Source organism: Budorcas taxicolor, chromosome 23, assembly GCF_023091745.1.
Source record: "Budorcas taxicolor isolate Tak-1 chromosome 23, Takin1.1, whole genome shotgun sequence".
NCBI classification, from domain to species: Eukaryota; Metazoa; Chordata; class Mammalia; order Artiodactyla; family Bovidae; genus Budorcas; species Budorcas taxicolor.
Window position 1 is genome coordinate 14,922,755 of NC_068932.1, and position 15,008 is coordinate 14,937,762.

General features: G+C 44.6%; 1 protein-coding gene across 1 annotated transcript in view; it reads left to right on the forward strand.

Moving 5' to 3' along the window:
* Positions 1–15,008, forward strand: part of PDE6C (phosphodiesterase 6C) — a 58,420-nt gene that overhangs the window by 13,847 nt on the left and 29,565 nt on the right. The window contains exons 8-11 of the mRNA XM_052660990.1: positions 6,858–6,905; positions 11,529–11,678; positions 12,251–12,394; positions 13,516–13,584. Coding sequence (XP_052516950.1) covers positions 6,858–6,905; positions 11,529–11,678; positions 12,251–12,394; positions 13,516–13,584 — 411 coding nt within the window. The remainder of the gene's footprint in view (positions 1–6,857; positions 6,906–11,528; positions 11,679–12,250; positions 12,395–13,515; positions 13,585–15,008) is intronic.

Below are 15,008 nucleotides of genomic sequence, written 5' to 3' on the forward strand. Positions count from 1 at the left end.
AAGTATTCCAATTCATTTCTAACTGAACCCACATATGCCACAATTTTTCAGCCTCACTGAAACAGCCAAGTAGCTTGGCCCTTGGCTTCTGTTCTTTGGTTTCCTGGCAGCCCATCTATCAAACTCCATTTGGGGTTTTTTATCAAGTTTGATATTCCCAAAGTTGCCACAGGTGGTATAAAGGAATTTATGCACCAGTTAAATTTTTTTTATTGGAGTATAGTTGATTTACAATGTACTTGTTAGTCTCTGCCAGACAGCAAAGTGAATCAGATATACCTGTACATACATCCATTCTATTTTGGATTCTTTTCCCATATAGGTCATTACAGAGGACTAGAGCAGAGTTCCCTGTGCTATACAGAGGGTCCCTGTGACCTGTATTATATGTGTGTGCTCAGTTGCTCTCTCATGTCTGACTCTTTGCCATCCCATAGACTGTAGCCTGCCAGGCTCCTCTGTCCATGGAATTTTCCAGGCAATAATACTAGGGTGGGTTGCTTTCCCTCCTTCAGGGGATCTTCCCAATCCAGGGATGGAACCCACATCTCTTGCAAATCCTACATTAACAGACAGATTCTTTACCACAGTGCCACCTGGGAAGCCCTATTTTATACATCAGTTCAGTTCAGTTCAGTCGCTCAGTTGTGTCCAACTCTTTGTGACCCCGTGAATCGCAGCACGCCAGGCCTCCCTGTCCATCACCAACTCCTGGAGTTCACTCAGACTCGCGTCCATCGAGTCCGTGATGCCATCCAGCCATCTCATCCTCTGTTGTCCCCTTCTCCTCCTGCCCCCAATCCCTCCTAGCATCAGAGTCTTTTCCAGTGAGTCAACTCTTTGCATGAGGTGGCCAAAGTACTGGAGTTTCAGCTTTAGCATCATTCCTTCCAAAGAAATCCCAGGGTTGATCTCCTTCAGAATGGACTGGTTGGATCTCCTTGCAGTCCAAGGGACTCTCAAGAGTCTTCTCCAACACCACAGTTCAAAAGCATCAATTCTTTGGCGCTCAGCCTTCTTCACAGTCCAACTCTCACATCCATACATGACCACTGGAAAAACCATAGTCTTGACTAGATGGACCTTAGTCGGCAAAGTAATATCTCTGCTTTTGAATATGCTATCTAGGTTGGTCATAACTTTCCTTCCAAGGAGTAAGCGTCTTTTAATTTCATGGCTGCAATCACCATCTGCAGTGATTTTGGAGCCCCCAAAAATAAAGTCTGACACTGTTTCCACTGTTTCCCCATCTATTTCCCGTGGAGTGATGGGATCGGATGCCATGATCTTAGTTTTCTGAATGTTGAGCTTTAAGCCAACTTTTTCACTCTCCTCTTTCACTTTCATCAAGAGGCTTTTTAGTTCCTCTTCACTTTCTGCCGTAAGGGTGGTGTAATCTGCATATCTGAGGTTACTGATATTTCTCCCGGCAATCTTGATTCCAGCTTGTGTTTCTTCCAGTCCAGTGTTTCTCATGATGTACTCTGCATAGAAGTTAAATAAGCAGGGTGACAATATACAGCCTTGACATACTCCTTTCCCTATGTGGAACCAGTCTGTTGTTCCATGTCCAGTTCTAACTGTTGCTTCCTGACCTGCATACAGGTTTCTCAAGAGGCAGGTCAGATGGTCTGGTATTCCCATCTCTTTCAGAATTTTCCACAGTTGATTGTGATCCACACAGTCAAAGGCTTTGGCATAGTCAATAAAGCAGAAATAGATGTTTTTCTGGAACTCTCTTGCTTTTTCCATGATCCAGCGGATGTTGGCAATTTGATCTCTGGTTCCTCTGCCTTTTCTAAAACCAGCTTGAACATAAGGGAGTTCACGGTTCATGTATTGCTGAAGCCTGGCTTGGAGAATTTTGAGCATTATTTTGCTAGCATGTGAGATGAGTACAATTGTGCAGTTTGAGCATTCTTTGGCATTGCCTTTCTTTGGACTTGGAATGAAAACTGACCTTTTCCAGTCCTGTGGCCACTGCTGAGTTTTCCAAATTTGCTGGCATATTGAGTGCAGCACTTTCACAGCATCATCTTTCAGGATTTGAAATAGCTCCACTGGAATTCCATCACCTCCACTAGCTTTGTTCGTAGTGATGCTTTCTAAGGCCCACTTGACTTCACATTGCAGGATGTCTGGCTCTAGATGAGTGATCACACCATCGTGATTATCCGGGTCATGAAGATCCTTTTTGTACAGTTCTTCTGTGTATTCTTGCCACCTCTTCTTATTATCTTCTGCTTCTTTTAGGTCCATACCATTTCTGTCCTTTATCGAGCCCATCTATGCATGAAATGTTCTCTTGGTATCTCTAATTTTCTTGAAGAGATCTCTAGTCTTTCCCATTCTGTTGTTTTCCTCTATTTCTGTGCATTGATCACTGAAGAAGGCTTTCTTATCTCTTCTTGCTATTCTTTGAAACTCTGCATTCAGATGCTTATATCTTTCCTTTTCTCCTTTGCTTTTCGCTTCTCTTCTTTTCACAGCTATTTGTAAGGCTTCCCCAGACAGCCATTTTGCTTTTTTGCATTTCTTTTCCATGGGGATGGTCTTGATCCCTGTCTCCTGTACAATGTCACGAACCTCATTCCATAGTTCATCAGGCACTCTATCTATCAGATCTAGGCCCTTAAGTCTATTTCTCACTTCCACTGTATAATCATAGGGTATTTGATTGAGGTCATACCTGAATGGTCTAGTGGTTTTCCCTGTTTTCTTCTATTTAAGTCTGAATTTGGTAATAAGGAGTTCATGATCTGAGCCACAGTCAGCTCCTGGTCTTGTTTTTGTTGACTGTATAGAGCTTCTCCATCTTTGGCTGCAGAGAATATAATCAATCTGATTTTGGTGTTGACCATCTGGTGATGTCCATGTGTAGAGTCTTCTCTTGTGTTGTTGGAAGAGGGTGTTTGCTATGACCAGTGCATTTTCTTGGCAAAACTCTATTAGTCTTTGCCCTGCTTCATTCCGCATTCCAAGGCGAAATTTGCCTGTTACTCTAGGTGTTTCTTGACTTCCTACTTTTGCATTCCAGTCCCCTATAATGAAAAGGACATCTTTTTTGGGTGTTAGTTCTAAAAGGTCTTGTAGGTCTTCATAGAACCGTTTAACTTCTATGTTAATCCCAACTCCCCAATTTATCTCCACCCCATAACCATAAATTTGTTTTCTACATCTCTGACTCTATTTCTATTTTGTAAATAAGTTTATTTGTACCATTTAGATTCCACATATCAGCAGTGTCATATGGTACTTGTCTCTTTCTGTCTTACTTCACTTAGTATTATAATTTCCTGGTCCACCTGTGTTGCTGCAAATGGCATTTTTATTTTGCCCCACTTTTTAAGCACTTCTTCTCTCCTAGATGTTTCCCAGGTAAAGATTTTATTGTCCAAAAATCAATTTGGAGAAAACTAATGCACCAAAAGCCAACTCATTGAATGGTTCATTTGCCAAGTCATCAATTTGCCATGTAACCAATTTGCCAGAATCGATTCCAAAGGCTGTGGAGGATTTTTCCCCCCAGATTTTGTTTCTATCACAGATTCACTGCATTTGCTTACTGCTCACTTTCACCTCTCAGCTCCTGCCCTCAGCCCCACCCGTGATGTCATCCTTTCTACTGGCAGCCCAAGACTGATGGCAAACTGGTGTAAATCTTGTGCAAGGCATTTCTCGTCAAATCGCTCATTAGACAAGTTAGCATCCCAAAATGATTTTCAGAGAACTGACCTTGAGCCATTTTGGGCGACTCCAGAGTTGGGGTGAACATACATCCCGCTTTGTGTGGGACAGCCTCCCTTTACACTGTTGTCCTTGTGAGTTTTTAAGTCTTTCCTTTCACTCCCAGCTGTGTCACCCTGTACTATATATTTCAAAAGGCAGGATCTGTTAAAAACATAATTTCTGTGTATAGAACAGGATTTCTCAAACTTGTGGACTCTACTGACATTGTGGGCTAGTTCTTTGTAGTGAGGAGCTGTCCTTTACATCGTAGGGTTTTTAGCAGCCTCCCTGCCCATTAGATGCTAGTAGCAGCACCCTGCTTGTGAGAATCCAAATGTCTCAGAAGTTGCTAAATGTCCTCAGGAGGATAACATACCCCTGACTGAGAAGCACTGGTCTAGAGGATGATATCAAACATTTCAGCAGACCCAGCCAGAGCAGCGCCATTCCTGGGGGCCACTTGTATGTGATATGATAGTGGGTTCTGGTAAAGAGAACAAACGGCCATGACTCAGGATCCCTGGGTACCATGACTCAATCCTGCTTTGGGCAAATCCCATGGCAAATCCCTTGATGTGTCTGGATTTTAACATCATCATCTGTAAAAAGAGGTTGTTGACTTATTTAAGAAATGAAACACTGAAAAGTCTTTAATAATAATAAAAATGGTCTGGAGTTTTAATCATAATTATGATGCTCCTCCAAATTGCTTGAAACTTTTCCATTTAGCTTTTCAAACTTTTCCCTTGATATTTTTTTCATAAACTCCTTGTAATAAAGGCAGGCTTTTGGACGAGCTATCCCAGAGGCCCTTCAGTTGGACCTCGCTGAATTTAGGGAACATGTGCCCACAGAGTTCTCATTAAACCAGTAAATCCCAGCTCTGAATGAGAAACATTAGACTTCAGTTGAGTGACTTTTTAGAGTTAAAAACATTAGAAAATGAAAATGAGTTTCTAGAATTACATTTGTAGAATCGAAGCAAGAAATGCAGGATCAAACCAAGTTAGAGTCAAAATGATCTGTAAACTTAGAGAGAAATGGGGAGAGTAGAGAAGATTTTTCAATATTTGAATACTGAGTTAAAAGAAAAGCTTGGCCTCAAGGACCTTGATCCATCTATAGATATTCTCTAAAGGCCCAAAAGTCTCTAAAGGGACCAAAATAGATACTGCTGACAGTAAGGTCAGAAAAGAGAATTAAGCTGCTTTTTGTCTCTTTGATACACACCTGCAGGATGCTGACCCAATCAATTCATGGTTTTTTATTCAGATTAGATCATAAAATTAATGGATAGCACAAGTGATTCCTGATATACTAACAAAAACTTTGAAAGATGGCCACATCTGCTTTGTAAGAGTCATCGGGTAAAGAACCCTCCCGCAATGCAGGAGACACAGGAGATGAAGGTTCAGTCCCTGGGTCAGGAAGATTCCCTGGAGAAGGAAATGACAACCCACTCTAGTATTCTTGCCTGGAAAATTCCATGGACAGAAGAGGCGGGAGGGCTGCAGTCCATGGAGTCGCATAGCTGGACATGACTGAGCGACTAAGCACTGCACATTTGCTTTCTTTGAGTAAGGGGAAAAACAATGGTTGACATGGCTCAGCCACTCCCAAACAGCACTTCCCTTGGGTGGAGGAGCCGGCAGAGTTAGTACCATAGAGGGAGAAGCTGGCTCCTACCTTCCATTTTCAGGAGTTTGGTGAGCAACTTGTGAATCCTAGGTCAGTTTGAAATCCGCCATGGTGGGTGTACTTACAACATGGAAATTGGCGAATGATGCAAATTAGGGCTCCCCACTCCCCACACCAGGAGAGGTGATTCCAACAGCACCCTCACTGGAGAGCTCAGTTCTCCTGTTATCCCATGAATTTAAAAAAATCACTTAACGTCTTTGGGCTTCTGTTTCCCATTTGGAAAGAAAAGCTTAAACAATTATCAAAGTGCCTTCTAACTTTAAAATGCTATGATTTAAAGTAATTTAATCTTGGTGAGAAGAAAGATGCTGCCTTTTATTAAGACCCATTTGTGGGTTTGACCTGATAGAAGGATAATTCAAAATGAACAAAAATGGAATGACTCCTTGTCCTTATGGATGTGAGCAATCGTCTCTGAATTTAGTACGTAAAGCCGTGTCTCATAGTGAATATTTACTCTGGTGTACCTAAAAGGCTGTCTGGTTTTTTCCTCCAGCCCTTAACCACCTTCTCCCAACCTGGATCCCACATCAGAAAAGAAAAAAAAAAGGAAAGAAAATAGAGTCTTCCCAGAATTGCTGCCACACCTGCCAGGCCTTTCTGCTTAGCTTCCTCCTCTCCTTGGTCTGAGCAGCGAGTTGCTTTGAATTTGGAAGTAGATTCCTTAGAGGCAGGACGAGTAGGGAGGAGCAGAGATGGGGCTAAACGTCATCCAGTGTCTTACTTGCGGGAAGAGAAGCCAATGGTTACCCAAAGAGGTCCTCCGGCTCTTAATCGCAATTGGTCAGAGGCCAGCGCAATTGGTCAGAGCCTTCAGGCAAGGCTTTACTGGCACTCTTGTCGCGGGCAGGAGGGAGCACAAACAAGAAACAGGTTGCTCCCTGGGTGGGGGCGAGCTGGTGCCTTAACTGGGGTGAGGTTGGGGGTGGATTGGTGGGTTGGGCCAGAGGGTCCGCCCACCCCCTTGGCTGTGCTGTGTGCCGAGGTCAGTGCTTTTGCTCCCCACACCTCAGAAATGGCCATTGGCTTGTGACGTTTTTTGTATCTTACTGTTTACGTTTTGCCCCAACTGGGAGTGCATGCAGTTATTTTTAGTCCAGTGTTCTTGCCTGGAGAATCCCAGGGACGGCGGAGCCTGGTGGGCTGCCGTCTATGGGGTCACGCAGAGTCGGACACGACTGAAGTGACTTAGCAGCAGCAGAGTTTCTCTGTATTTTGTTGCTGGAGGAGACGTTTTCTCAGACAAACACTCTGGTTAAGGGCCGGTGCCCATCTGTCTCAACTTCAGTGTGTCGCTAGCTCATTTGGTCTCGCCAGGCCCAGAGTGAATAATGTGCTTGCGAGCGCTGGAAGCCTAGGGAGGAATCCTTTGCTCCCACGTCCTTTCTCTTTCTGGTCTGTGTTTAATGGCTCCTTTTGCTTTCCAGATCTGCAACATGCTGAACGCCCCGGCGGATGAATACTTCACGTTTCAGGTAAGCATCCTTTGCCACACACCCCCACCCCAGTCAGTGCAGGGAGCAGGGGCGGGACTGCCTCCCCGCCCCGCCAGAGGCCACCTGGTGCTCAGGGGTGACCAGGAAGCATGCACAGGGCTTTGTCCTGCTCACCCTGGCTGGCCACCACGTAGCAGGTTCTTCAGGCAAAAAAGAAGAGAGGGGAGAAGAGAAAGGGGGGTGAGAGCAGGAGGTAGGGAGTTTGTCACTCTGGCATTGGTGGGGGTGGGGGTGGGTGGATGGCTGGGGGGACTGTCACTTCTCGGTTCTCTCCCATTCCTGGTCATCTAGCGGTCTGGGCACAGCACAGCCGCTCAGTAAATGGTCTCTGCCTGAGTGATTGGCTGAAAACATCGGACCACCTGGATTCAGCCCTCTGCAGGTTTCTCAGACCCTTCCCAGTGGCTTATTGCTGCCGTTAGGAGAAAAAGAAGCTTCCTGTTGGGTTCTTGGGGGCTCCCCATGCTATCAGACTCTTGGTTTTAATTTTTCCTCCTCCAACATCCAGAGATGCCCATCCCTACCTGTCCCCTCTCTCACCCCCTCCCCACCTGACCACTGGGACAGCCTGGCTTTTGGCCCCACAGCCTCTCCTCTTCTGGCTTTTAGCCCCTGCTGTTCTGTGTCCTGTTTTAACAAGCATGTCCTGTCTAGTCAGGAATAGAGACAGCCTTCCCAGTGGGGACCACTAGCGCTGTCTTCCTGTCTACACAGACACACCCACAGAGCCCCATCTCTACCCACACCAGGGTGAAGGCGACCTAGGGTCGGAGGTGTTTCCTCAGCAGCAAAAGTGTCCAGGCTGGAAGAACCTGTGGCCACTCGCCCAGTTTCAGGGCAGGTTTCCCTCTGTTCTCCCTGCTCATCCTTCTGCTCGATGACATGGAAACATGCAGACACCATACTCAGGCGACCATGCAGTTGTCAAAGAGTTAGCAGGGCCGGAGTGGGTTCCTAGGACTCGTGGTGCTGGTTGGAGGAGTCTGGCGCCTCCCAGGAACTGGCCTGTGTTAGTATCCTGGGGTCAGGAAGTGGAGCCTCCGTCCTAACAGTGGATTTCTGAGCCCAGCAGCCATTGGACGGTCATCCTTCCCACAGTCAGAGGCCCGAGAAGTGTGTTTTCACAGGCACTCCACTGATGTTTCTTGTGGAAGCTGGGAGATTCCTATGGGCTGGAGGTTTACCCTAGGTGAGTGCCCAGCCTCCTCTGAACCATCAGAGCCCTTGTTCCAGGTCCTTCCTCCTTGTAGTTGAAGGCCTGAGTGTGACCACATGGTGCCCAGCCCTGGCCCCTCTGTTTATGGTAATTGCATGCCAGGAAAGGGTGCACAGGCAGGTAGAAGGGGGCATGGACTCTGTAAGGTGTCTGAACCTTAAGCAGTTATTGTCTGGACAGGGAGGGCAGGAGCTGACCCAGAAGAACCAAGCTGCATTCTGAGGTGTGAGGGCCTGTGCTTTCTGGGGGCTTCATGTGGCTTCCATGGGAGCAGCCATACAAGGCTCTGATGGTTCAGAGGAAGTTGAGCACTCACCTGGGGTAAACCTCGAACCCATAGGAATTTCCCAGTTCCCCAAGAAACATCAGTGGAGTGCCTATGAAAACGCGCTTCTCAGGCCTCTGACTGTGGGAAGGATGACCGTCCAGTGGCTGCTGGGCTCAGAAACCCACTGTTAGGGCAGGGGCTCCACTATCGCAGGCCCTGGGATACCAACACAGGCCAGTTTCTGGGAGGCGCCAGACTCCTCCAACCAGCACCATGGGTCCTAGGAGTCCCCTGCAGCCCTGCAAACTCTTTCAGAACTGCACTGTGGCTGGAGACACTCCCACCCAGCCCTCCATCCATCCCTCCCTCCATCCTTGGACTGGGGTCAGGACTGCATCTTGGGGTGCTCTCAACCTCCCTCTCCATTTCCCCTTTTTGCATTATCCCAAAGAGCAGACTCAGGAAAGGGTCCCCCTTCTCCCCAAGCCTCCACCCTACCCGCCCTCCCCTTCTCTCTCCATCTGCTCACACCCACCTCCATTCTCACTGGTCCCTCTTGCACCTGAGAAGTGTAACGGAAAAACCAATGGTTCAAAGGGAACTATGGTCAGAGCAAACCTGCAAAGGCAGTGGTTCTCAAACTGTGTTCCTTGGTGGCATGAGGTATGAGCTTCCTGTTGCTGCCATAACAATGACTACTCGGTGACTTAAAGTGACACAACTGAGTTATTTGCAGTTCTGGAGTCAGAGGTCTAATATGGGTCACACTGGGCAACATTCAAGGTATTGGCAGGACTGACTTCCTTTCTGAAGGATCTGGGGGAGAACCTGCCTCCTTGTCTTTCCCAGCTCCTAGAGGCAGCCTTGGCTCATGGTGCCCTTCCACTTTCGAAACTAGCATCGCATCGCCCTGACCTTGCCACTGTTGTCATTTGTCCTTCTCTGATTTTTGACCCTGACTCTCTTTCCTACTTGTAAGGATCCTTGTGATTATATTGTGTCTACCTGGAAAACCCAGAATAATTTCCCTATTTTAAGATCAGCTGACTAATAATCTTAATTCCATCAGCTAGTTTAATACTCCTTCCACACAAAGTAACTTGTTCACAGGTTCCAGGCATTGGCAAGTAGACATCTTCGAGGTGTTCCCTGAAGTGAAGTAGGGACTTCTTCCTTTAATATCAATTAAAGTGATCCCAATTCACAGAAGAAAAAGCACATAGGATTTTCTCAGTCTTAAGTTTTTATCCTACTTTTCTTAAGTGTTAAGTTCCTCCTATCACTTTTCTGGGAACAAGCTCTAATTTAATAGCAAAACACATGAACATGAACAGGTAATGAATACATACTGAAAAACAGAGGCAGTAAAACTTATTTTGGAAGCTTTTAAAAATATATGTACACCCAGGTGCTTATGGTTGTGAGGTTATTTTGCACACAGGCAATAACTTCTGTTATTTTGTCTCTGATCTGTGTGAGGGTGTAAGTATATAAATGTTCATAGTATTTTCCAAAACTGAAAATTTTGGAAACAACTGTGCACTACTTCCCCCCCCTCGCCCCCCCCCAGAGCTTTGACCGTTAGGAAGCATGAATTGAGCCTTGGTTTCCTTGCTTCTCATTCCAAGTATAGAGAATTGGAGAAGGAAATGGCAGCCCACTCCAGTGTTCTTGCCTGGAGAATCCCAGGGACAGAGGAGCCTGGTGGGCTGCCGTCTATGGGGGCGCACAGAGTTGGACACGACTGACGCGACTTAGCAGCAGCAGCAGCAGCATAAAGAGGAGCTCTTCAACTAATTAAGCAGTTTTTTATTGAGCCTCCCTTATATGCCCAGCACTGTCCCATTACTTAGGTAGAATTCAACAGTTTATGGAACTGCTCTCTGGTTAGAAAATAGCCTCAGAGACAAAAGCCCACAGTTCAAAGCATTTGGAAAGTACCTAAGTTGTGTGATCCAGGCTAAAAGTGCTGATGGAATTCTGAAAAAGGAAAGTTCCGTGGGGCTGAAAAGCTAGAGAAGCCTCCCTGGGAGAGGCGAGACTTAACCTGCATCGCTCAGGATGAGTAAACGAGCTGAGGGCAGGCAGAAGCAGGAGCGGGGTGGTGTGCGGGGACTTGGCCCTTTGCTTATTGCGTACTGTGCAGGTGCCACGCGATGGCTTTCAGACTTCCGAGGACTTCAGAATCTCCTTAGAAGCTTATTTAAGACACGCTCCCGGAGATTTATGAAACTGGCTAAAAAAGATCTGTTGCCCCTGATTCTTGGCCGACACTTTGAGAAGCACTCCTGAACTTCTGTGTGTGCGTCCCCTAACAAGCTGTTATCTCGAGGCTGGGGACTGTGACTCCTTCATCTCTGCGCCTCAGCAGCTAACCCAGGCCCTGAAACATCACGGGACTTGACAGACGTTTACTAAGTGGAGCCACACCACAGAACAAAGGCCGATCTTGGGGGATCAGTCAGGAAAACAGAAGCCACGTTAGATGTTTCAACAGAATTTAAGGAATTAGCTAGATAGGTATTGGAGGACAGAAAAAGTGACCAGGGAGCACTGAGGTAATAGAGGTAGGGCTGGGAAAGGGATCAAAGAGAAGAGGGTAGGGTTGTCACAATACAGACACTTGGTTCTAGGATAATTAGTCAAATGTACAAGAGTGCTTTTATGACTGTATAGTTCTAGCCGTGCTCTGTCACAGCATAGGACTTGTGCATCGAACACCCCCAAAGTATTCTTTATCTAAATTGAAAGCAACCTAAGTGGGGGATAGCAAGGGGATGGCTATAATGGGGTAGTGCAAGTGAGCCCACTAGTCATGGATTAATTCTCTCAATTCTAGGGACGTTGTACATAGCTACATATGTGATGAATTTGCATAAAAACAGCCCTCCACACCCCCACACATGCACAATTAAACCTGATTAAGCTCCATGGATCATACCCATATGTATTCCCTGGTTTTGCTAGTGTAGCATAGTGGCACAAGATGATACCACAAAGAAAACTGGGTGAAGGGCACACGGGATTTCTCAGTACATTTCTCTTGCCACATCCTGTGAATATATAGTAATTTCAAAATAAAAAGTTGAAAAATAACCTGTGTCTTTTTTGTTTGTAGAAAGGACCTGTAGATGAAACTGGCTGGGTCATTAAAAATGTCTTGTCCCTGCCTATTGTCAACAAAAAAGAAGACATCGTGGGCATTGCTACATTTTACAACAGGAAGGATGGAAAGCCTTTTGATGAATATGATGAGAACATCGCTGAGGTGAGTGCAATTATAAAATAATGGAGGGAGATGAAATTTATGAATAGAGGGTGCATAATTGTTATTCTGGAAAGATGTTTCCAAAGTGTAATTAAGACATGAGTCACACATGCTTGCTGTCAATACGTTGTTATTGTGTCATTTCTGCTTCCTGATCTCCATAAAACTGCACTCCTTTCTACCGAAGTGTGAATGACTTAATCAAAATTCTTTCCAGAACTAGGAAATTGGGGAAAAGGTTTCTCTCTCTTTTTCTCCCCACTCCCTTTTTTCCCCCCCTCTTGCTGTCACCCCCAGCCCTCTCTGATTCAAATCACGCTTTACCTGATTGGATTTGGGTCATCCCCTCCTCTAATAAAGTATTCATGGTGCATGAAGCACTTTGAAAATGAGGGCTTAGCCAATTTTATTGTCTGGGGCTGACTATTAGTATTGTTTTCTTAGATTAAAACAAGAAACTGGGATTTTGATGGGGGAAGAGACATTGATGGGTAGGAAAGCATGCAGACTGTTGCCTCCAAATCAATTTTCCTTTAATTTTAGAGAATTGAATCACATTTTATCAATTTCAGACTCTCACACAGTTTCTTGGATGGTCTCTTTTAAATACTGACACCTATGAGAAAATGAATAAGCTGGAGAACAGAAAGGACATAGCCCAAGAAATGCTCATGAACCACACCAAGGCTACGCCTGATGAAATCAAGTCCATTTTGGTAAGTGAGGAATTCAGTCCTGTGGAGATTAGATGCTGTTTAACCATGGCTTCTGGAATTCACCTAAGTACCCAGAGGTCTGACAGAGGAGAATAAGTTTAGTCCTGGGCTGAGGAGGGGGAAACACAGAAGGAGGAGGGGTCAGGGAGAATTTGGATGGTTCATAGTACACAGACCCTTACTGAATGTCCAGGCTCCTTGGTTGGAACAGCTCTTTGTTTAAAATAGCTCTGTAGGAGCTGGAATAGTCAGGTCTAGATTGGAGTATTAGCACAGAAAAAAATATTTCCAGGGAGGGAACTGTCAGCTGTTGGCCATGTAATACTCTATAACAACCGTGACCTCTCAGTTGTTTATGACAATAAGCATCTATTTCTCATGCATTTGTGGGTTGCCCAGGCTTGAGCTGATTTTGGTTGGGCTGTAAGCTGTATTTGCTTGGCTCTCTGCATCTGTTATCCTTGATCAGCAGCTACCTGATAGATGTTCTTCTCGTGGTGATGACAAGTGCCAGACCCCAAGCCCAGCTGTGCAAGCTCATTTCAAGTCTTCCCTCCTATCACATTCACTAAAATGTTCAGTGTACAAACATGACCAAATCGACATCATGGATGATTGGGGAACCTTTGCTAGAAGTGTTCTAATCACCAAATGAAGGGGAAATATCACACACCCATGATCTCTATTCCTTTATTTCCCTAGCTTTCAGAATATGTCTGATATAGTTTTCCTGTTTGTTTTTGCTGGGTGGTTTGAGATGTAAAAGAAATTTGAGAATTCAATATGTTGAAGATGAAAATGTCTGGGGAAATACAGGGCAATTGCTATAAACTAATAGAAAAACAGATGTAAGCCACTCATTTTTCTTGCCTACGTGTGAACTATCAATGTCTCCTTCCCTCTCTCTCTTTGAGACAGCTGCTGTTACATTTTGGAGGATAAGAAAGAGTAATTGTTTTTTTAGAGAAAATTCTACACAATCCAGTGCTATAGACTTTGTTTGGCACTTTGTCATGGGACTCATTAAAGCATGCTTTATTTTAACTGATTTTAAGAGTAAAGTAATCACATAGAAATCGACTTTATAGGAATTTCACACTTTCTTTCCTTTTACATTTTAGAAATTTAAAGAGAAGTTAAATATAGATGTAATTGAAGACTGTGAAGAAAAACAACTTGTCACAATTTTGGTAAGTGTTTTACTTCTATCCGTAATGCCTTTTAAATAAAATATGGTTCCCTGCTTTTCTTCCTCTTTGTCCCCCACAGTGCAATCCATAAAGGTAAATTAGAATCACAGCTAATCTAGACCATTGCACAAGAGTGTTCAGGCACAGACTCCAGGGGATAGCATGGCCTGGTTTAATAGCTTTGGATTACACCATGTCCACCCTTGAAGACATGGCAGAATTACAGATAGACCCTCAGAGGCACCATTATCATTTCTGTCATCTCTAGCTTCTCTTCTGGATCCTGGAGGAATTATTTCTTTCCTATTGTTCCCATTGGGTCACCCCTATTATTTATAGTTGAAATAACTTCTCTTCCAGTCACTAATCCTGTATTTTGTATCTACTATTTAAACTCACCCAAATTGTCTTCAGTCAACTGTTAAGCCCATGAGGTAAGTTTTTAATTTCAGAGCTTCTCTTGTTCAGTTCTAGGATGTATATTTAACTTTTTTTTTTTTAAAGACTTCAACTCTATGCTGAAACTTTCTGTCATTTTTATCTACTTTCTCTCTTCATCAATCTTCTTAAATTTATTCATCATAGTGATTTTAAATTCTCAGTACCTGAATCACCTATATGTCTGATTCTACTGTCTATTTTAAAACTCTTGAGTTTTACTCATTTGATCATTTTAAGGCATACTTCATAATTGTTTCATTGAGAACCAGACATTGTTGATAAAAACTTGGAGGGGCTCTGAGTGATGTTATCTTTCTCTTCAGAGGGTTAGACTTTGTTCTGGCGGGTGAAGGAGCTGGTTTTAGAGTTTGTTGGGGATGGTCTGTCTTAGATTTGCCCTTGCTACTGGGGTAGAATCTTTATTTCTAGAGGGTGGCCCTTCTGGGATCCCAACTAAAAGCCTGGGCTGTTTACCAAGGCCCCTAGCCCTTTGAATCCAGAGGCCTGAATACAGTCTGTCTGAAATTGAAGTGATGTCGCATTTGTTTGCCCCCCTGACTACCCTATCCTGGTTTCCACTGCCCCTTTCCAACCTGTGTTCTTTTTTTCTGAGCTAAGATATACTGAATATCTCACTTTCCCCATCCCCATCTTTTATGAGCTCTGTCTTCCCGTCCTGGCCTTTGGCTGTACTACCGCAGAGCCCAGTGGCCTTTGACCTCTATGTTTTGACACCTTGCGTATTTTCGTGTCACCTGAGGCTCTTCCTCCTCCTCTCACTCGCTTTGACTTAACTTCTGAGCACTTTCCTCTCACGTGTAGCCCAGAAGATGACCCTTCCTTCTGCTCATTTGCCCCCAACAAAACTCATCTTCTTTGTAAAACAAAGCTTTAATTGATATTCATGACTTGTTAGAATTTTTCTAGTTCTCTGTTTAGAGGAGAGAAGGGCCTTATGATGGAAAAGCAATAAAATGGGCAAA